At 39.7% G+C, this 22,570-nt stretch overlaps 1 protein-coding gene across 1 annotated transcript in view; it reads right to left on the reverse strand.

Moving 5' to 3' along the window:
* Positions 1-2,796: 2,796 nt before the first annotated feature.
* FAM135B (family with sequence similarity 135 member B) overlaps positions 2,797-22,570 on the reverse strand; it is a 210,999-nt gene continuing 191,225 nt past the window's right edge. Inside the window, exons 12-20 of the mRNA XM_026843436.1 lie at positions 20,292-20,446; positions 17,143-19,213; positions 15,317-15,483; positions 13,971-14,062; positions 11,419-11,516; positions 10,968-11,119; positions 10,063-10,173; positions 5,761-5,874; positions 2,797-4,439 (exon numbers count right to left, since the gene is read on the reverse strand). Coding sequence (XP_026699237.1) covers positions 4,234-4,439; positions 5,761-5,874; positions 10,063-10,173; positions 10,968-11,119; positions 11,419-11,516; positions 13,971-14,062; positions 15,317-15,483; positions 17,143-19,213; positions 20,292-20,446 — 3,166 coding nt within the window. The 3' untranslated portion in view covers positions 2,797-4,233. The remainder of the gene's footprint in view (positions 4,440-5,760; positions 5,875-10,062; positions 10,174-10,967; positions 11,120-11,418; positions 11,517-13,970; positions 14,063-15,316; positions 15,484-17,142; positions 19,214-20,291; positions 20,447-22,570) is intronic.

Consider the following 22,570-nt stretch of genomic DNA (forward strand, 5'->3'; position numbering starts at 1 on the left):
CTTCCTTCCTTCCTTCCTTCCTTCCTTCCTTCCTTCCTTCCTTCCTTCCTTCCTTCCTTCCTTCCTTCCTTCCTTCCTTCCTTCCTTCCTTCCTTCCTTCCTTCCTTCCTTCCTTCCTTCCTTCCTTCCTTCCTTCCTTCCTTCCTTCCTTCCTTCCTTCCTTCCTTCCTTCCTTCCTTCCTTCCTTCCTTCCTTCCTTCCTTCCTTCCTTCCTTCCTTCCTTCCTTCCTTCCTTCCTTCCTTCCTTCCTTCCTTCCTTCCTTCCTTCCTTCCTTCCTTCCTTCCTTCCTTCCTTCCTTCCTTCCTTCCTTCCTTCCTTCCTTCCTTCCTTCCTTCCTTCCTTCCTTCCTTCCTTCCTTCCTTCCTTCCTTCCTTCCTTCCTTCCTTCCTTCCTTCCTTCCTTCCTTCCTTCCTTCCTTCCTTCCTTCCTTCCTTCCTTCCTTCCTTCCTTCCTTCCTTCCTTCCTTCCTTCCTTCCTTCCTTCCTTTTTCCTTTTTTTCCACTGTCTTTTAAAGCGCTGAGAACCACTGTCTTGCTTCTCTTTTCCTACACGTGGGCTATCACCCTCACCTTTCCTTCAGAGAATTTACTCATCTGGGCTATGGCCCATACTTCACCATTAACGCTGGAAAACATCAATAGTCACATGCACTTTACCTGATGGAGCCAGGAGATCCTCCATGCTGTTTCTAAGACTTCTAGATGATAAAGAAACAATCCTGCATTGCTGTCTGTTTTTTTCTTAACTTAAGAATCCCATAGAAGTGAATGGACTTTCACTTCAAACTCAGTTAACATTAAGGTCAGAGCTGTCTCCGGGCATTGACAAGCTACAAAAACGTTATGGTTGTCACTCCTCTGACTGAGTTTTTGTAAAACTGTCTTATCCTCTAAAAGTGAGAGCTTTACTTAAGAATTTAAGCACTGCCCCCATAGATATATCAACCCAACAAGAGCTTGTGCAGTTTGAAGGAAAATCCTTGTAGCAATACTGCTAATGTACGTAAATATATTTTAAAAGGCTTTATGTAAAAGGACAATACATTAAAATTCCAAAGGTTGAGACAGAAACAAATATGCTAACTGTGCTGTTATTTTTCTATTTGTTATGAAGGCAATTCTTAATGTATATTTCTCTATATAAAAATAAAAAATAACTTAGATATTATTTATATTACACTGATGAAGAAGATTTCTTTACAATAGTCTACACAATTAGAGTGAATTTACAATACTGAGAATCATTATCAAGGCAGCATCCCATTAAAAAAAAAAAAAAAAAAAAAAAAAAGAAAAAAAAAAAAAAAAAAAAAAAAGGGGGAGGGTGTTCTGACAATCTTAAAATGAATGCTCAGCTAGACCATTACTGCCAATCTTTCCCAAAGTGTTCTACCAGCATTAAGAAGATAAAATCTGTGTCTCATCATTTCACAGGAATGACATCTCCCAGATTTTTCTGAGATTCCATAGAAGCTCTTTGCCATACTCCACCGGGAGCAAGCTGTATGGATCTAACCCAACTCCATGAACAATCCAACTCCAACTCTAAAATCAGACTCTGAGCCGTGGAAGAATATTGTATGTATAGAAACATGGAAACCTTCAGGTATGTTTATCCATCAGTCAGAGCACTGGTAGCAGTATAGAGTGTGAAAATGAACATACTGGAAGGCCTACCAACTTCTGCAGCAATACAAAAGAGACTTTTTCATATTTCCCTTCTCTCACGATCATGCAAGCAGAAGGCTGGGGATGCTGTCTAATGTACAAGGCAAGAAGCCACCAATATGAATGTAAGAACAGCTACTCTGGCATATTGTCAGACTCAATACACTCAAGATTGAAAAAGTTGGTGTGTGAGACCTTGAAATAAGAACACTCCTTTGTACAGTCTGTATACATATATACACATACATACATACGGCATGTATATATGTGTGAACTGAATCCTCTATTAATGTTTTTCAAAATTTTATGTTGGCAAGACTCCTGAACATTTTCAGGAGCAGACCCTCATATAGCACACTGAAGCTTGCTGATGGTTGGAGATTGTTTTTTTTTTCTTTTCACATACCCCTTAGAAGTCTGTGCCTCAACACCACTGCACTGTGTAACAGCTTAACCTACATGTCCCATTATATTTAAAATTCAGTGAACAATTTACCAGGAAAGAAATAAGTTCTGAAATCTATGTGTAGCTGGCACTAAAATGTTGAGGCCGAAAGGTGATAAAGACTTCCCAAACAAGAAGCGGGAACCAGTTGTTCTTGATTCCTGTCAGAATTTATTTGTTAACTGGGTAAATCCAGCTTTTAGCTTTAAGCTGTCAATTTATTAAAGGGGATAAAAAAAAAAAAAAAGAGAGAGAAAATAGCATCTACCTGTTTAATTCAAGTACTGAGGTAATAGTTAATGTTTAAAAAACTTGTCAGTATTGAAACACATTACGTATCTGTTTCTATATAATTTCTGCCCCTTTAAGGGTTGGATGGCTTTTATGCGCAATATACCTTCAGACTTTCAGGTGATCTTAATCTGCCCCTTTAGTATACCCCTTCTTTCTCCTTCCTACTGTAAAAACGTGCCCACATTGTCAAACCATCTGTGTTCTTTAGCAGCCTTTACCAATCCGCTAGCAACTCTTTTCTTGAACTATTTATGTGTAGGTTTTACACTTCTTTTGAAAAAAAACTAATTTTATTTTTTTCATGTACAAATCTTTTGCTGTGGTTGCGAGATTTTTTTGTTTTCATTTTTTAACTCTCTTATTTCAGAAATTTTTTTTTTTTTTTTTTTTTTTTTTTAATAGTTTTTCACAAGTTTTAGAGGGCTGGTCACTTATGGTTTTAAACAAACTGTATTTGCATTATAAAATTGCCCGCCTTCCAAACAAAAATAATTGTAAAGAATTATTCACGTTCTCTTCCTTGAAAAAAGTGCTGTGACATTGAAAATTTATCAAAATGTTATGAAAATGTATAGAAAGTTATTGAAATTTCTTGCTTTAAAACTGATTTTTTTTTTTGATAAAAATTGTAATGAAAAATTAAAAAAAAAACTAAAAAAGTGAAAAAATGGGTTCTTTTCCAACCCTTAAAAACAACTTGGATATCTTTGTATGAATAAAGTTTTAAATGTTTCAACCAGCTGTAACTATGTCATTTGGACTGTATATAGCACTGCAAATGGGCACTAGTAAAGCATTAATAGAGCACTGCAGAAGAGCCAAAGAACACATCCTTATATTTTTTTAAGCTTTCCACAATCCTTACCATTCTATGTCTTATTTTCTGTTTCATTTTATTAGGGGTTGCTACTGGCTAGATTTTTAATTTCATATCAGAGTAATAAATTTTAAAAAAATAAAAATTTGTTGGGGTAAATCCACTTAGATACAAATGTAAAAGTAAAACTTGTACCTCTGAGGCTATAAGCACAATAATGATCCTCTATAAATGTAAACAGAAGAAATGTTAACAGATGCCACTGATATTTTACAAGTAATCGAATAGACTCCTCTTGGTTTGTCAGTTTCTAACTTGAAGAAAATTCTGCCCAACTTAAAGTTTGGGTTGTTTTTGTTTTGTTTTGTTTTGTTTTTAAAGACAAATATCAATATTTCTTCATTCTATGTTAAATATTTCACTCTTTTCCATTATTTGAATGCACGTATGTTACAAATTATTACCAGTATTGGAACAACCCAAATATTTTCTTTCAACAATAGAAACATTGAAACTTTCATAAATGTTTTTCAGACTTCTCAGTTCATCACAAAGGAGGTTTTAACCTGAGTTCGTATATGCTTGTTTCCTCTTGTGTTAACTATCCCAGAAGTGCTACAAATGTATAGCTTTACTAATACATAAATAAGCATTGAATTAAGGACAGCCAAGTTCCTGGGTTAATATTCAGGAGAAATGGGAATCATATTGGTCCGATCACATTTAAAGAATTAGCCGCCTTATTGTGATTCTGAACATCAGAAGTGGCTCATGTCTTTAAGTGGACAAAGAACATAGAAACTGAAGAGGAATATTTATTTCTTCCAAAAGCACCAATATTTGGAAGCTTGAATGCCTTAAAGCCATAGCACTTTATTCTCTGAAACAGAAATGGAAATGGAGAGTTTGAAAGTCCCACCTGATCTCATTTCTAACACTGCACTCTTGTCTAAGGGATTCTCCTCCACTCAGTGAATGGGTTTGCCTCTGTTACCCCATACTTCAGGCACTATTTGAAGTAGTTGAGTCCTGCCACGAGGAAAAACTTCTCCAGGAAAAGTTCAGAGTCCAGAACGGCAATGTGTGCAGCCCGGCCTATCAATGTGTTGGCGGTGTTTGGCAGCGCGTGGAACACGTTGTGTCTGATCAAAGTGCAGTCCTTCGCCCCAATCAAAGGCTGGAGCAGGTTGTTAATCATTTCTGCATAAACAGGACCTGCAAAAGAGTTTAGATGTCACACCTACATGCCAAAGCTGACAGATCTCCTTTTTCCTCCCAGTGTCATTTAATTACAGTTGCAATGAGAAGGAAAATGGATGCAAGGACAAAATTCAAGAGATAGCAGTCCATTCCAAAGATTTACCAAGTGTCGGGATGTTGTTTATCTAATAGTGGCACTGGCCATCTGAAGAGGTGGGCTGAAGCTGAGTGGGACACTCTAATCATTTAGTCTCCTTTCCTCTGTGGTGGAAAAAAATGCTGAAAGAAGAGGGTTGGACTCACACTGCCTGTGAATTCAATGCAAAAGGGTCTGGGAATACATAGAGGTCCATAAAGGTTTCTCTGGGGAACCTCTTGCAGGAAGTACCTCATGCAGATAGTTGAGGAGTTTATGGGGCAAAAACAATGGCTCAGGAAATTTGCAATCATAAAGGATCTACAATGAATGTAGATCCAGCTCCTGACAGGTCAAACATCTCCCAGAGAAACAACCACTGGAAAAGAGAGTTAAAATTACCTTTTAATTCATATATGAGGTTTGATAGAAAGAGTTGTAATTTAAGTAAGATGTGTGAAGGCAACCATGTTGATTATTTGGCCTGAGCGTCTCTTTCTACTTCCAAAAAGCATCTCCATTTCTAGGTAATCCCATATGTGAAACAGGTATGAAATTACACTGAACACTGTTTCTGCAACTAGTACCAAACTGAAGCCATGAAACATTTTATAAATCAGGGATACTGCTAATAACAAAAGCAATACCTGGGACAATACACAGCCTGAGATCACAGGAGGGCTAAGACTCTGACAGCCTGAGTCCTGATGTGCTTTACAGATTTTATCACAAACTGATATGATTTTACATCAGTTCCTTAAATTACCCGGCAATCATCAACTATCAAACATGAAAACAAAGGGAAAATTCCCTGATTTTGGGTGTGCTGCGAGAGATTTCTTTATGTGAAACAAAGGGGAGACAATACTACTAAATTAGTAGACTGCAGAAAAAAAATTGTCAAGAGATAGTTCTATTATCATCACTTTTAAAAAGATAAATTAAAGGGAATGGGAAGAATTGGTAAGAAACCTTTGATTATGGCCTGACTGAAATTTGTTTTCATCAGACAAATGGCTTAAAAATCTTCTTTTATTGATTTCAGTAATTTCCTGTGGGAAGAGAACACTTTCTTCCTTATCAAATAAACATTTGAGTTTTCATCATACTGATGAAAAACCCTTGTAATGCAATCTCTCAGTTGCACAGATACACAACTCCTGAACAGCTTTGTAAATATAGAAAGGGTCTTAAACATACCTGTGTGTCTGTCCTTAAGTGCATTTTTGCACATTTCTATTCTTGCTGAATGAAAGGGTACATATCTGTCTTGTGGTGAGGCCACTAACACAACATTTTTAAAATACTGAAGACCTGTGGCAAATGCATTAAATAAATTAAATAATTAAATAAAATTAGTTTAAATAATTAAATTAAATAGATTTATCACAATGATGCACAGCGATGAAAATACATCTTACTACAAATTACTTACTTACAAATTACTACTTCATGTTCAAACACCTTTGAAAATCTATAGTGCAAAATAATAATAATTAGAACATGCAACACAAGCTTAGAAAGATTCATAATAGATTAAAACAATTTCTGCTACTTCTGTGAACTATGTGTTACTTATCAACACTCATACGGGTTAATTGTCAACAAAAAACTAAGAACTGTCTCTGAAAAAAGGTTTTTTACTAAAACCTTCATCTTGCAAATATTTATGTGTCAAACTATTGGAACACATGTACAGGCTCACTACAGTTAATGAGTGGTTTTGGATAAATGAGTGTTCACAGGAATGGGGATCACATTCCAAAATAACACAACAAATTAGTACAATTTTCAAATGAAATAGAGAGAGGGAGAAGAAGAGGAACCAGCTTCACTGCTGTGATGTCATAATTGAGGGAGCCTTGGAAACCAGTCCCTGCATTCAGCAGTGCCTTGAAAAATGCACACTGCTGGTACATGGACTGGAAACCAGGAATCCTCCCTCTTCCCTGGAGGCAACGGTGCCACTAATAAACTGTGGAAACAGGTTTCCTCTGTTTGCCCTGTCTGTGGTCTTTTGAGCTCTTCACCACCCACACTCAGCAGAAAGATAGGAAAGGGGACACAGGTGACCTAGCAGACTAGATAATCCACAGAGAGTACTCTGAATACAGACAGGCTGTGGGTTTGACCTTCACCTTTCCCCTCTGCCCCTTACAGGGAAAGGGCCAAGAACCAAGTCCTTTAATTTCTAGATTTTCATAGAAAAGTTGTCCATCACCACCACAAAGAGTGCTGCTGCAGCTTTTATTAAGCCTGGCTGAAGCTATCATTTTCTCATGAAATCAAACCGAGTTTGTGTCAGTCTAAGGTAAAAGGTAGGAGAAGCAACAGTGATTATTACCATAACTAAAATTTTATGTGAAGATGTTCAATAGGAAATAATGGTGGTGGGGTTTTTTTGTTTGTTTTTGTTTTTGGGGTTTTTTTCGTTCAAGACAAGCACAAGGAACATTTAAAGAGATGAAAAAGTGGCAGGGACTTTAAGAAGAAAGTCAGAAATTGCTGGAGGTTTAAAGAGTTATCTAGGGAATTAGGCAAAATACTGCTTCTGATATTTCTCCCTTTGTAGGTGTATTGGATCTGCATGGCAAGGTTTTTGGTAGAGGGTGTCTACACGGGTCGCTTCTGTGAGAAGATGCCAGAAGCTTCCCCCATGTCCCACAGAGCCAATGCCAGCCGGCTCCAAGAGGGACCCACTGCTGGCCAGGACTGAGCCCATCAGTGATGGTGGTAGCACCTCTGGGATAACAGATTTAATAAGGGGGAGGAAAAACCAAACAACTGCAGAAGAGCAATTGCAGCCAGCGAAGACAGGAGTGAGAGTATGTGAGAGCAACAGCTCTGCAGACATTGAGATCAGTGAAGAAGGAGGGGGAGGAGGTGCTCCAGCTGCCAGAGATCCCCGTGCAGCTTGTGGTGAAGACCATAGTGAGACAGTTTGCACCCCCACAGTACATGAAGATCCATGGTGGAGCAGATCTCCACCTGCAGCCCATAGACAACCCCATGCTGGAGAAAGGTGGATGCGTGAAGGAAGCTGTGACCCCACAGGAAGCCAACTGTGTCCTGGGCTGCATCAAGAGCAGTGTGGCCAGCAGGTCGAGGAAGGTGTTTCTTTCCCTCGACTCTGCTCTCATGAGACCTCACCTGGAGTACTGTGTTCAGCTCAGGTGCCCACAATATAAGAAGGACATGGACCTGTTGAAGCGAGTCCAGAGGAGGCCACAAAGATGCTCAGGGGTCTGGAGCATCTCCCCTGTGAGGACAGGCTGAGAGAGTTGGGGTGTTTAGCCTGGAGAAGAGAAGGCTCCAGGGAGACCTTATAGCGGCCTTCCAGTGCTTAAAAGGGGCTACAGGAAGGATGGGGAGCGGCTCTGCATCAGGGAGTGCAGTGATAGGAGGAGGGGTAACAGTTTTAAACTGATAGAGAGTAGATTTAGATTAAATATTTGGAATAAGTTCTTCACTGAGTGGGTGGTGAGGCCCTGGCACAGGCTGCCCAGAGAGGTCGTGACTGCCCCCTCCCTGGAAGGGTTCAAGGCCAGGTTGGACGTGGCTTTGGGCAACCTGGGCTAGTGGAAGGTGTCCCTGCCCATGGCAGGGGGTTGGGACTAGATGATCTTCAAGGTCCCTTCCAACCCAAACCATTCTGTGATTCTATGAGCCAGGCAGGAGCAGTCTGTTCCTGAAGGACTGCACTCAGCGGGAGGGACCCGTGCTGGAGCAGTTCATGAAGAACTGCAGTCCGTGGGAAGGACTTGCATTGGAGAAGTTTGTGGAGGACTGTCTCCTGTGGGAGGGACTCCACACTGGAGCAGGGGAAGAGTGTGAGAAATTCTACCTCACTGAGGAAGGAGAGGCAGAGACAATGGGTGATGAACTGACCAAAAACCCCCAAGCCCTGTCCCCATGTGCTGTTGCAGAGGAGGAGGTAGAGAAAACCAGGAGTAAAGCTAAGCCTGGGAAAAAGTGAGGTGGGAGAAAGTGTTTTAAGAGTTGGGTTTATTTCTCATTGCCCTGCTCTGATTTGAGTGGCAATAAATTAAACTGATTTCTCAAGTTGAGTCTGTTTTGTCTGTGACAGTAATTGGTGAGGGATCTCTCCCTATCCTTATCTCAACACACGAGCTTTTTGTTATATTTTCTCTTTGACATCCAGTTGAAGAGGGGAGAGATAGAGCAGCTTTGGTGGACACCTGGCATCCAGCCAGGGTCAACCCACCACAGGAGATTCTTTCACCTATTTTTGGGAGCAAGGTACTAGAGTAGGGGCACCTCTATTTTGACTCAGTATGCCAGCTCATATGTTCACATCTGGACCTACCTACTTTGTCAGATTTTTCACATAAGCATCTACCTGGATGATTCTGACTTTACAGACAAGTCTTTTCACAATTTCTGCTTTCTGCTTTTGCAGGGACAAGACCTTCATTTATAGCTTGTTAGATCTCCAGTCTACCAACATAACAAAACCCAAATTGCTTTGACTCACAACACATGCTTGAGAATTCTTTGCTAGGAAATGTGATCTTCCTCTGTAGACCCAATTTATTTTAATATGACAGTAGTAAAGCAGCCATCAACTATACTCCAAAAAAAATGAGAGCCAGGGAATCAAAGGGAAATTTCAAATAAGGAAATTCAAATGATGCCAAGATAGAACAGCTTCCTGTCATTGATTATATCATGTAGTGTGTTCGTGAAATTATGAAACACCTCTATGTCTGTCAGACTAAGAATTAAGAAGTTATATTCATCTTAACACAGTCTTTATTTCCTTTTAGCAATGTACCAAAGATGAGAAAAAAAAAATCAAATTGTGACCTCGTGACTACATAATTAGCACCAGTTTGCTCACACACAAAATTAAAAATAAGTGATAAAAGAAAATGTTTGCTTGAACAGAAGGATCATACTTGCTTTCTTTTCTTAAGAAAAGACTGATTTCATTTATTCATGACACACAAAGGAAGGTATAACAAGATCTCTATTTAGACATCATTTTTCCAGTGTGAGGCTATACATCTCTCTGTAGTACAAAAACGTCAAAATAGACATGAATAAAATTTGTTCTTCATCTCACAGAGTCATATTTCCTAGAGACAACAGATGTTAAACTTAAAAAAAACATAATAAAAAAGAAAAAATGGTTTTAACCTAGTAACATAAATTAAGCAATGGTGGCCTGTCAAGAGTGATATTTCTTGCTTGCAGAATATAAACTTAGGTGTATGTTTACTCCATCATGAAAGTCTTATTTGGTGCTAACAGTTTGGCAAATATATTCACTGATAACTGGCACAGAAAAAAATGCACAGATAAAATTGATAATCAGGTTTTAGACAGAACAGCTCTTCTCGAAAGCAAGAGTGTTTAAAGAAACATCATTAAAAAAAAAAAAAAAGCATATTTCCTTTACTCCCTGGAGGACATGGCAATCCAGTACAATCCTTTGGAGTAGCTCTGGCTATTTACACAGTCACATCAAGCCCTACTCACCCGTTTTTTGGCTGAGCTGATAGAGGAAACACTTGCGCAGATCCGCATTGTCCCTGAAGGTCAGTTGTAAAAGTGACCCTGATTTTTTCAACTTCTGCATGAGCCATAGACCTGGAATGAAAATCAGTGCGTATTTTTATCCCATTTGAGATGTGCCTGCTGTAAGGGTAGCACTGCAACTCAGTATAAGCCTTTGTTTCTTCTTCTATTGCTAATTGACAAGTAGAAAACTCTAAGATTCTCACTGGATATGGGTAATGGTTTTGAACTAAAAGAGGGTAGATTCAGACTAGATATAAAGAAGAAATGTTTTACAGTGAGGGTGGCAAAACACTGGCACAGGTTGCCCAGAGAGGTGGTAGATGCTCCATCCCTGGAAACATTCAAGGTCAGGTTGGACGCGGCTCTGAGCAACCTGATCTGGTTGAAGATGTCCCTGCTCATTGCAAGGGGGTTGGACTAGATGACATTTAAAGGTCCCTTCCAACACAAGCTATTCTATGATACTGATTATCTCTGTCATGAGAGCATAAAACCTCAGGAAGGGTGAACTGTGGGACATTCTGTTCCCAAAGCGCTGCAAGTGTCTTCTTCAGCCTTGGAGATGCCTCTCTTTACTGGTAGTATGCAGAGAAGTGGAAGAATACTGTGGGGGCAAGGTCATTGCTCACTTCTGCATACCCTTGGGTTTTCCAGGGAGCACTGTGATGGACCTTGTAGAAGATACTGAAAGCCCCTCTCACTGCATTTTTTTTTCTGTGTGGGTTTGAAGTCTTCAGCAAATATTTTCCACCACTTCAGTGTACAAGTCATGTTGTTACAATTTATTGTTACCTCCATGTGTTGCTTTCTCATGCACACTGTCATGGACTGCAGCCAGTCATAGCTTTCCCATCAACTCTTACCTGTACTAACCAAAGTACTGTTGTTGTAAAGAGTTCCCAGGTGAGGCCCAGAGAGGGACAGGAAGGTGTGTAACTTGTTGAGGTAATAGCGAAACCTGGGGCGAGTTAGTACAGATCGAATGATGACGTTACCAAGGGAATGTCCAATAAAACTGTTGGGAAAGAAGAATTACATTAACACAAAAACCATCTCTATTTTATTCATATTAAACATAGGGGTGGCATAAATTGCTCTTGATGGGACTCTATCAGGGCTTTCAGTAACATCCTTAAGTTACCATTTCACATTTTTTTTCAGCCTAGTAGAGACTCTTCCATCTATGTCAATGTAAAAATTAATCTCACTGATTCAATGGCTTTTGACACAGTGCACTTTTGGAAAAGCTAATTTCACTGAATGTTGCTCATGTAACTCAAACAGCTACAGACCATTAACTATCAAAATGCTTACCTTATTCGGGATATGGAGAGGTTGTACAGCTGGATATGCTGAATAATTTCATCCAATAATCGGTCAGTCATTGTATCAAAATCAGCAAAAGTATCAGTCTGGTGAAAAATGGAATGAGTCGGTGAACTAAAATATATTGCACTTACTGCAAACTGATGTTATTTTCAAAGCAAAATGCAAGCAGAAACTTAATAACCAGCCCAAATTTTCTTTATATGTGCTGAAAGGGAAGGGAGGGGGACTTTTCTCAGTCTCCAGGTCCTCTAAAATTTGAAGTTCTCCTTTGAAAACAGTCATGAAGTTTCACTTTTCAGTTTATTAGCAAATAGCTTCCAACTAACATTGCAAATTTATTCAACACAAGTATTTTCTTTCTCACATAGCATCATTAACAGCAGTACCATGGGTCAGCGTGGGTCACATATCTATCGTCAAAGCCCATGTGGAAATTGGGCCCTCTAGAAGACAACTCATATTTTTAAGGGGATTAAATTACTCCTGTGGTTGCTTCTCCCTCTACTGACTGTGCCTCTAACTTTGGCATGTGTCGTGATAGGATAAACCCAGACCTACTATTTATTAATAGTAACATTAAAAATATTAGGCTGAGCAATTCCAGAGTAATAAGTATGAGTTTAAAGCAGCCTGACTTGACACTGGTGAGAACTGCTGATGCTCAGCCGCTCTAGATGCCACACTCTGCACATGGAAGAAGAGCTTTTAACATTTAGGATTTAACAGATTACTATCATAAAATAGTTTGCAGCATTATAGACAGACACACAGTTATGCTGATGATAAAGATGTAATAAAAAAAAATATCTGGCTCTCAATGAAATGCTGTGTGTTTGTTATTCAACAGTTATCAGTAAGAATGAGTGCTAGAGAGAGAGCTAGAGAGAGAAATTTATTGCTTGCAACAGTACTGCCAATCGTGACACAATAAAACAAATAATATATTGTCCAGCCTATACGATTGCAGACAGATCTTATTCAGAACTGTGTTATTTGGCAATCCAACAGGACTCTAAATCAAATTCGTAACCAATGAGATGCCACAAAAACAATCATCAAATGTTGGAACAGCTATTCAGAGCAAACATTTGAGTAATTAATGCTTTTGTGACACAACTCATCTTGCTAATTGAAGCTCTTGCAAAGAAAAACATGAGTATATTCACTTTGCAATACAGCCTTAAAATAAATGTTCTCATAAACTACAAACCATCCACTAACTTTCTGCTTGTTTGTTTTGTCTGCATTGATAATTAATTATTTCCTCCTAGCCTGATTATCCCAAATCTTTCAAGTTGTTTAAAAGGGGAAGAATCATAATCATTACTCATAAACAAAACACATCAAGCATCGTATTTCACATGCTTATATCGCCATCCTTTAGTATCATCTCAGCCTCACTGAGCTTGTCAAATGTAGCACAAATGAATGCTAAAAAAAAGTGATCTGCATATTCCTCTATGAGGCAAACTTCAGCTAAACTATTGATTTCTTGGGTCATTTTCAGTGCAGCTCTCAGAGCAAGGAAAAAAGGGTGACAGGATGCTTTACAGCATGCAAACAGACATCAAACCACATGGGTTCAATTTCCAGTGCCACGGGAACTTCCTCACCTTCCCGGACTATAAGAGCACTAAAAGTTCCCATTATGGACTCTGAATAATGTTGAATAGACATGTAAGATTTTTCATTCTCTGAAAACATGAGAAGAGGCTTTGATGCAGGTATGAAGTGCACTCCTCATTATTTTCATCTTGCTTACATTCACTGTGCATGTCTGCTCCTGATAGAGATGTGCACTGGAAGGTGTCAAGTTCACAGACTTAACACCAACCAGCCACTTCAACATATTAAAGTTGTTGAACAAAGAAGGTTGGAAAGTTTTGATTCAAATCAGAATTTTTCCGGCTGGGCACTAGAAATCCTTACCTTGTACATAAAGATAGGCTTCTGTGTCATAAATATGGGTTCATTGCAGAGCAAAGCACAGAATTAATTTATGGTTTTCTGCCTAGATTAGCAATGAATTTTTCTGGAGGATGTTTCTTTATCATTCAAGGAAATGAATCTCATAAGCATTGCAACGGGAGAAACAATGGCTGATGCAGCAAAGGAAGCTGACAACACCCGCTGGATATGCCATATCCTCCAGAAAATTTAGCATCACTAAACTTGCTGCTTTCTGTCCATGCTGTGTTGCCTGGCATCCAACAGGCAGAGGCACTAGGCTGTTAAGTTTGCAAACTGACAGAGTAGATCAATTTTCTTCACCTAAGAAGAAGGTTCTAGTCCTGTAAGTGCTAATGCCATTGACTCTGACTTTAATGCTAGGAATATTTTCTGATGGGTTTGAACACCCCGTCTAATTAGACAGAAACAGGACCAGGCCTTTGTACTAAATACTACATAAAATTCCTTGAATTCCCCACTACTTTTGCTTCATTCAGCTGGTGAAAAAGCTTTGCTGAAGGTTTGTTTCCACAGTGTCAACAGATTGTAGCAGATCTAAAGGAAGGTAGAAATTAGCTCTGTACTACCTGATTTCTTTCAGACATTAGGAAGTCCAGTTTTCCACCAGGGAGTCCCAGCTCTATAAAAGTTTTTACCAGTCGCAGATCTGCACTGTTACCTAGAAATAACGGGTAATATCTTTATAAAATGTAATTCAACAGGAAAATAACTAATATAGAGTCAATTTTTATACATGTCTTCCTATAAACCTTGGCACCAGGGAGCTCTTGCTAAGCGCTGCTAAGGCAGCTCACAACACCATAGCATCATGCATTTAAACAGTGGGAGATCAAGAACATCCACAGCCTGCACAAGGTGGGCTGGACCTAACCTCCTGCTGCTGGGGACTGCATAATGGTGGGGAAGAAGGGGCAAAGTTCAGGCCCAGAATAACTCTGGCCCCTATTGCTGAAGAACAGAGGTAAGACAAAAAGTCAAAAAGCTGAGGTCTGTCCGTCTACCTCAACAGCTGGTGAGGCTGCCAGGGGATGCTGCAGCCCTGCCAGGGACCTCTGCACATGTGCTGGGGTACAAGGCTGTACCTTCAGATGTAGAGTAGCCTGCATCTGTGTATTTGTAATTAGAGACAGTACTGAAATACTGTCAGGCTCCTAATATTTGGGGAGAAGTCCCATCTCATACTAGGAAATTCCAAAGTCTTCTCAAATGTTTCGCTGGAAAAGGAGATATCTCCCCCTCATGAGAAGGACATTACTGCCACTGAGATACTGAATGGTAAGTGGTCCTTGCTCAAGCCAGCAAGTGTTTGTTTTCCACCTTTCTGAGAATGCCTGAGATTTCAGAGTGTCTACCCCTTCTTCTCTGCGTTTCAAGCGTAACATCTACACCTTTCCCATTGACACCAATAATTTGTCAAGAGAAGCTTCAAGTTTAACATATCTATTTTCTGCTTAGAAAGCATATATGTAAAAAATTCCAGACCATGCTTCCCCTGCAGTGAATAATAATTTTTATTCTCTCACTTCCTAAAGGTGGCCACTGTCTACCCTATAACAGTGTGTGTGTGGGGGTTAAATCATGTTTCCATCCTGGTGACATACTGCAAAACAACAAAGCATCTGTGGAAAGACAAGAGTTAGTGTAATGCACTCCCCCTGTACACAGAAGGACTGATGTACTTTGATGTAGAATTCTGTTTAAACCACAAAAAGAATTGCAGCACCCATTTCTTAAAGCAAATACTTAATATTCTCCTAGATCTTTTATTACAATGGACTGAATAACTTAATGAGGACTAAAGACGTAGTTAAATATTTTCCTTGAACTCTCCATTCTTTCATAATTGCTGAATATCTGCTCTTTTTTGTTTACACCAAAAGGACTTGCAAACAGCAATTTCTCCTGGCCTTACCATCCAATCCATGGACACAGACAACCAGGTGAATGCCATCTTCCAAATTTTCTTCCTCTTCCTCTGGTGGAAAATATGGGATATCAGAAGCTAGTACAGATAAGTCACTGTACAGAAATCCTTCAATCTTCATTTCTTTTTTAAATTTTTCTTTGGCCTGATAAAAACTGGAGAATACATTAATTAATCACAATAGAACTGTGTGTTCAACATCAAACCTTCAAACTAGAAATGAGGAGGCTGGTATTTGCAAGAAATTATGTTTGCAACTTTCAAGTGGAGACCTGGTTACTATTCCTTATATATTCTGATTGAGAGAAATGAGGATGCAGGGAAGAAAACGTTTCTGATCTGTTTACATTCAGGGAATACCTAAAGTCTATCAGCACCTAACCTGCCAGAGGAATAAAGGATTTACAAAAAATAATTTTCTGGTGGCCCATAACAATGAGACTAAGATATAGATTTAGCAATTTTGCATCTTAATGTCAGCAGCTTTATAGATATCAAAATGTAAAATGTATAATTTTGCTAGCATCAGATCCATTTATCAGCATAAAGTTTGGAGTTAAAGGATACACCTCATACGGTAGATACTCTTGTTCTGGTTTGGTTTCAGCTTCTTCTGAAAACATTTCGTAGCTAAGAGGAACAGCAGTTCAGTGCTGAAAGAATTAAGCCAGCCCCTTTCCTACTCCAGACTTAACATTTGACATATGAGCTCACCCTGAAGCATTCTGCTGATTGAAGATACCAAACTCTTTGGTGGATTTTTGACTTACCAGAACTTATCCACAGTTTTAAAGAATTAATAATCACAACATAAGTGAAGAATTAAGTAGAAAACTGGGGTGGATGAGTTTAGGAGATAGAAACCTTTAAAGCTTGAGAATAGCTTAAGGCCACTTGATAAAGGTAAGCAATTACTTACCTCAGCCCAAGTGACTTTAAAGGGACACAAGAATGAAAAATCTAGCATTCAGGCCATGGGCCCAGAGGCCCTGGATTCATGTGCACAAATTTTGAGTTTAGATTAAGCAGGACTTACATCAGGATCTATAACAAAACCCTTTCAAGGTGCTTTCAGAAAAATAAAAATAAAGCCTTGTGCAGCAAACAAATCCACATGCAGAGAGCTAACATTTATGGGACCTGAATGGGTTGAGAAATTCCCATGCTACTGTTTTCCCTCAGCACAGCAGAGACACCAAACTATAAGGGAAGTATACACGTGCTAGTGTGCCAATCTGTGAAATGGGCCACTGTGACATCAAGGCAAAAATGGGGCACTTCTGTCATGGGCAATGAAGAAGATAAAAAAAGAAAAAGCCTCTTCTCCAGCTACCCAGGATGCCAGTTCTGCCATTTTTCTGGTTTGAGAAACTGAAGTTGAGACCCTACCAGCCAGCCTATGCTCCTGATTCATAACACAGCTAATGAGTGCAGTTATTTAAGCAGAAGAGGAAAACAAGCTATGGCACTGTCATAGTGAACTGACTATCTGGGATCAGTACTCAAGTCTGAGTAACCTTGACTTCATGAAGGAGGACCAGATCTTAACAATTATTTAGACACCTAAATACCACTTGTTCTCATAGGATTAAGGACCTAATGTCTTTGACAATCTTGGTCTCTTGTGTTTTCATCCTTCCTGTCTATTTAGATTATTTCTGCTATATAAACCATTCATCTATTTGGATTATTTATAGTGTAATGCCTCAGGCAGCAACTGTCTCTGAATTCAAGCTTATTGTATTGGGGTCCTGAACTTTTTCAGGGTCTCTTGGCACTACAGTAACATTAAGACAGTAATTAGACATTCTTACTTCAGCATCCTTTCATTGGTCTCTTCATCCATCTCATTTGAATTAGAAGAGACAACTCCAAAAGAGCCCAGAGGCTGGTGTGTGATGGGGAATGCAGCCTGCTTTGCAGAGAAGCCAACCATAGCAGGGGTCTCTTTGAGCACAGAAGAAAAGGGAAGACAGGTGGCTGTGCAAGAGACAGAGAGGTTAACCACGTCAACAGCCTTTCTGCTTTCCAGGGCTACCCCCTCCGTTGTCGCCAAATGAAAACTGGTGCCATTGGCTACAAGTTTATGCTCTTGGCTGTTGGGTTCCTGAGGATATTCAGCCTGGTAGGATCCTGCAGAAGGGTCTGCTGAGGCAGGTGAGTCGTTGAGCTCAATTTCTTGTAACCCCTGCATTTCTGCATACACTGCTGGGCTCTCATCAGCAAGAGAGCTACCACACTCTCCTTGCATTGAGCCAAACTCAGTTGAAGTCTCTGAAGGAGGTGGAACAGGATAGCAAAAATCTGGTACCAGCTTTATGCTTTGTGAGAAATCCTCTTCTGAAATTCTACTATTGGAGTAAAAGCCTTGTTGTAATTTTAAACTGTCTGGCTTAAGTTTATCCGTTGGATCCTCAATGCATGTATCAAACTTATCTATATTTTTGTCTAAGTAATTATAAGCCCTTGGTGTTTTTAAGCTACACTCACCATCTCTGTCCAGTGACTGGCACTCAGAGACATTATCTTGGAGCTGCTTTGGAAAAATGGGTGGTCTTGCCTTTTCCAAACTACAGTAGGTCTCTGGGAGACCTTCCTTCTCCCCCTCCCCTTGTAACTCAGTGTTACTGCTACTGTGTTTGATGGTGGGTTTGGGATGTTCTCTTGGTTCTAGTTGTCTGTTTTCAGTGGTGTTTTGACATTCAGAAAAGTCCATGATTAATTTTCCATTTGCACTCTCTGTTCCTGTGCAACTTTTTAAGTTTCCTCCTGAATCACCCAAGGTTGCTTCACTGTGTTTGGCTATATCTACCTCCTCCGCAGGCTCTTCTGGGCTACTGATCTGAGGAGCTGAGACAGATTTTGTCAGTTTGGTAAGCTCCACTTCCCTCTCTTCTTCCTCAAAGGGCAAAGAGCTGATGGATGTGAGTGATGCTTGGATCCCACTGGGCAAGCTGGTATTGCTTTCTGTGTGGCCACCCTCCAGGGAATTTCGGTGGATGGCATGCCTTCTTACCAAGTGGTGCAGAATCTCCCGATCGCTGGGCAGCTCCAGTGCCCGACTACGAGCATCAGACCACGCCACTGAACTGGGTTCACTTTCAATGCCTGAATCAGATATTATAGAGGAGGATCTTTTTATAACCCCTGACATCAGTGTAAATTCTTCACACTCCTCACCCCGTTGCTCCTTCGTGAACAATTTCACTTCAAAGCTGTGTGTGGGCAAAGTCTTCAAAACAGGGAGCAGAACTTTGCTGTCTGGATCTCCTGTTTTTTCAAGACTGGTTAATTCATTCAGTGCAAGTTCAGATGAAGTGAAATTATTCTCAAGATGACTAGATTGATCTATTTTATGTATTTCAGTCCTGTCTTTCAAGCCATTACTTCCACATGCTCCACACTCGTACTGAGCACTGACAATTAGCACAGGCTCACTTTTGTGGGAATCCTTATTGCTAGGTTTATTATCTCCATAGGTAACATCTGCCACAAGTCTATTGTCTTTCAATAACATTTCCTCGGGTGTTTTAAAGTCTTCTGATGTGCATCCTGTATTGCCTGGCTCTGAGTCAGAAGTTGTTTCCTTACTTGAAACAAAAATATTTTCAGGTTTCCTTTGGCCTTCTTTGATCACTGTACATACCTGAGATGTGGAGTGCTGGTTTAAACCCTTAGCTGTATAAGCAGCACCTTCAGTACCACTGTATATGCAGGAGGGATTCCCATTTATCCTATCTGTGTGTATTAGCAGAGTACCTTTCCCAAAGTCTCCTTTCCTTACTGCAGTGGCATCATTTGATGCAAAATCTTTATTGTCATCTATTATATCCATTTGTGTACTTGCAGGAACCTCAAATCCTGGAAAAACTTCCAAACTCTGATCTGAAAGAAAGAAAGAAAAAAAAGAAGTAGTACCTGCAGGAACACAACAAATTACCCCAAGGTGGTATGGGACATTGAAAATTGATTGTAAGGCCTAAAAAAAAAATATGTATATTTATATTATATAAATTATATATGCATTAGAGGCATATTACAAATGCAAATGCTGGAGTGCATTTAACTAGAATTGTACTCACTAAACAGCTAAAGGCCAAAGAAGACAATACCAATAAAATATACTTTTCCTCAGTATATCCATCTATCCTCAGTGTATCTAAACTACTATTTTTTTACAGCATAGGAAACAAAACAAAGCTGACATTCCTTGTATTCCTGCTGTAATATGACATTGTTCATAGTATAGCTCTCGCCTGTAAGTCAGTTTAATACTCAGTTTAATAGTTTAAATATCTGAAATGAGCACTGACAAAATTTAGGCAGTTGTATAACTCTGAAGGAGTGGAAATTTTGGACCGTGGGTCATATTTACAAGACTATGGTCACCTATAATGTTAATACATATTGCTTCCTTGCTAATCTTAATAGTTGAGTAAGAAGAAAAGGGAATAAGGGTATGAGGTTTTGCTACAAATCTGTGAACCTAAATAATTTCTTAATTAAAAATTTGATGGATACTCAAAAGGAAAAAATATATATATATTTTTAAAGCAATTCTGCCTTTCAGGGACAGTGTTGGGCTTCATGCTGAAATTGTGGGTTTGCTCTGAGTTTTCTTACCACTAGATGTCACACTGGGGATGAAATTCATAGTGCTGTTTTTTCTTTAAATTTGTACTGTAACAAAAATCCAAAAGGTTTTGTTATCTTTCTCGATTTTGCTTCCAGCTCTTGTAACTAAACAGCTTATTTTGAAGATGAAAATTATGGAGCTACAGGAAATACTCCAGTCTGCTAGCAGGGAAAACACAAGAATTCAGCTATATTACACATGGACCACGCCCTGATCCAAGCCGCAGCCAGTCCAATGGATGTGAGACCGCTCACCCTGGGCTGGGGAAGTGAACCTCCCTCAGCTCAAGCTGTCTCATAGAGCTGTACTTTGTGGTGTTTTGCTCACCTTTGCAAGGAATATCCATGTACCTATCTTCAAATATAACCGGGAGCGTGTTCCAGTCCCCATCTATGTCGAGGCATTCTGCTGGAAGCGGGGGCATGCTGGTGAAGTATTCAGAATTACGAATTTCTGTAGAAATTTGTCCATGACTTTGGATCCTGGCAACAAAGTACAATAGAACTTGAGTGTTTGAGTAGTTACCACGTTGTGTCTCCATCACTCCTGCAAGCCCAGCAGCAACGTTGGATGTGCAGGCAGAGAACAGAGGCAATGTGCTTAAGAGGAGAGGAGTTACCCTGTACTCAAAGAACGTTTCACATAAGTTGATTTCTGTCTCTCAGTTAGAGATACCTACAACCTGCACACTCTCTCACTGCAAAAAACTGTCTTTTTGAAACTGTTCCAGCTGCTGCTGCCACAGGCTTCTGCTAACTACCATAACTCTTTGTCCTCTCAGGGGCCAGTCACTGCAGTTGGTTAAGACTGGATCCCTCAGGGGCTTTCTCGTCAGAAGAAGAGGTCTGTCACTCTGGTTGTGACAAGGGTTTCAAAACAGAGATGCAGGAAACAATAATAAAATTTTGGTTGAGCAGTACAGGGAGGAACAAGGCCAAGAAAGATGCATGGCAGGCCCTCTATCTCACGTTCAGCAGTCCTCAGAACACTGCAATATCTCACCTACGTATGCATTTGGAAGAGCTAAGACACAGCAATTCAGCCACTGCCTGTTAGCAGAACTAAAATAACTGGTTCCATCTTTTGGGCCATGTAAAATGCTACCTGGCTTTCATCAGTGAACATAACATTGAACTGGCACACGAATGTGAGTTCAGCTATAACAAATACAATATTTTTTAGTTCTGATGAGCTTTCCTATGTAAGCACGTTCCTCAAAAAAACAGGGAAAACATTGAATATAAAGTTTATTTATTTGTGTTGACTCTGATTAATTTCTTTATCCTAAGGAATAAAGAAGAAAGCAACAAGCTTTTCATAAATGGCCAGCTGAAAGCAGTTCTGCACAGATACCATAGGACAGCACAATGGCAGCATTTCAGATTATCATTGGCAAAAGGCAGATAATCATCATGTGGCAGTGAACTGGAAAAAAGCGCAGTTTACACATTATGAAGCAAAACTCAAACAGCAGGTTTGTAATTCATGCCAGCATGGAAGATTCCTATGTCCAGACACAAATAACTTATTCAGACCAGCATATCAGCTTCAACATCAAAACATAATTGTTGCTGTCTATCATTTGCTCTTACCTGTAGGCCAGTTATTTTTCCTCAAAGATAAACAAGTCATTAGTTGTTAAAACATGACTCAGACAGCAGTCAGAAACAGCTAACTGCTCATTCTTCCCTGCAGCAACACCTGGGTGTTTAGAGTTAACTCTTAATACCATAATAAAAGTTCTCATGGACATATTAATTAATAACATCAGCATTTTATTAAAAACCACATGTAAAAATAATAAACTAAGCTTACTTCGAGACCAATCTCTGGCACAAAAGATGTATCATTGATACTGAAAGGTGTGAGAAAAAATATTTTTTCTGTAAAATATTGGGAGGATGTCACCTGCTAGAGGATCCCACTCTGCGTGTCACCCAACCTATTGAAAATAGTGTGTGCTCTTCTGTCTGATCAGTGAAATGCTGTGAGGCATGTAGGTGCATGGTGTCACACAGAACTCAACAACAGAATAGGAGGCAAAAGAAAAAGCTCTTGTCTGGTAAGAAGGAAGAAAGAATCAGGGGAAAAAACTGTTAATGTTTGAGGTGGTTGTGCAGCACCTGGCATGCTGAGAGCTGATCTAACCTGGAGACTCTGTGAACCCAATTAATACCCCCCACTGCCACCCCCAACATGAATAACACTCTGGCAGCCAAGACTGTTTTTCCAACTACATCACCTAGCAAAATCAAAAAGAAAACATGACTCTGCTATGAGACCTGTATAGACTGAATTTACTACATACAACAACTTTTAAAGTTTGTAAACTACTTACTTTTTTTTTTTTTTTTTACTCAGTATCCTTCATAATCACTGAGGAAAAATAATGTTTTTCTGTAGGAAACAGGTTAGTTCTGGGGCTGCCTGGAGAAATAAAAGCACTTCATCCAATTAGGCTTCCTCCTGTGCAGGGTTATATTTGCTTGAATGGGGCCACGAGTGTCTGTGCCCTCACCCCAGGATCTCGACATGGGGTTTTCCTTCTACATCATTCCCTTAAAACCTGACATGTGAGGACTAAGTGAGCTCAGCTGGGCCCCTGA

Source organism: Athene cunicularia (assembly GCF_003259725.1).
Source record: "Athene cunicularia isolate RWA chromosome 2 unlocalized genomic scaffold, athCun1 chr2_part1, whole genome shotgun sequence".
Lineage (NCBI taxonomy): Eukaryota > Metazoa > Chordata > Aves > Strigiformes > Strigidae > Athene > Athene cunicularia.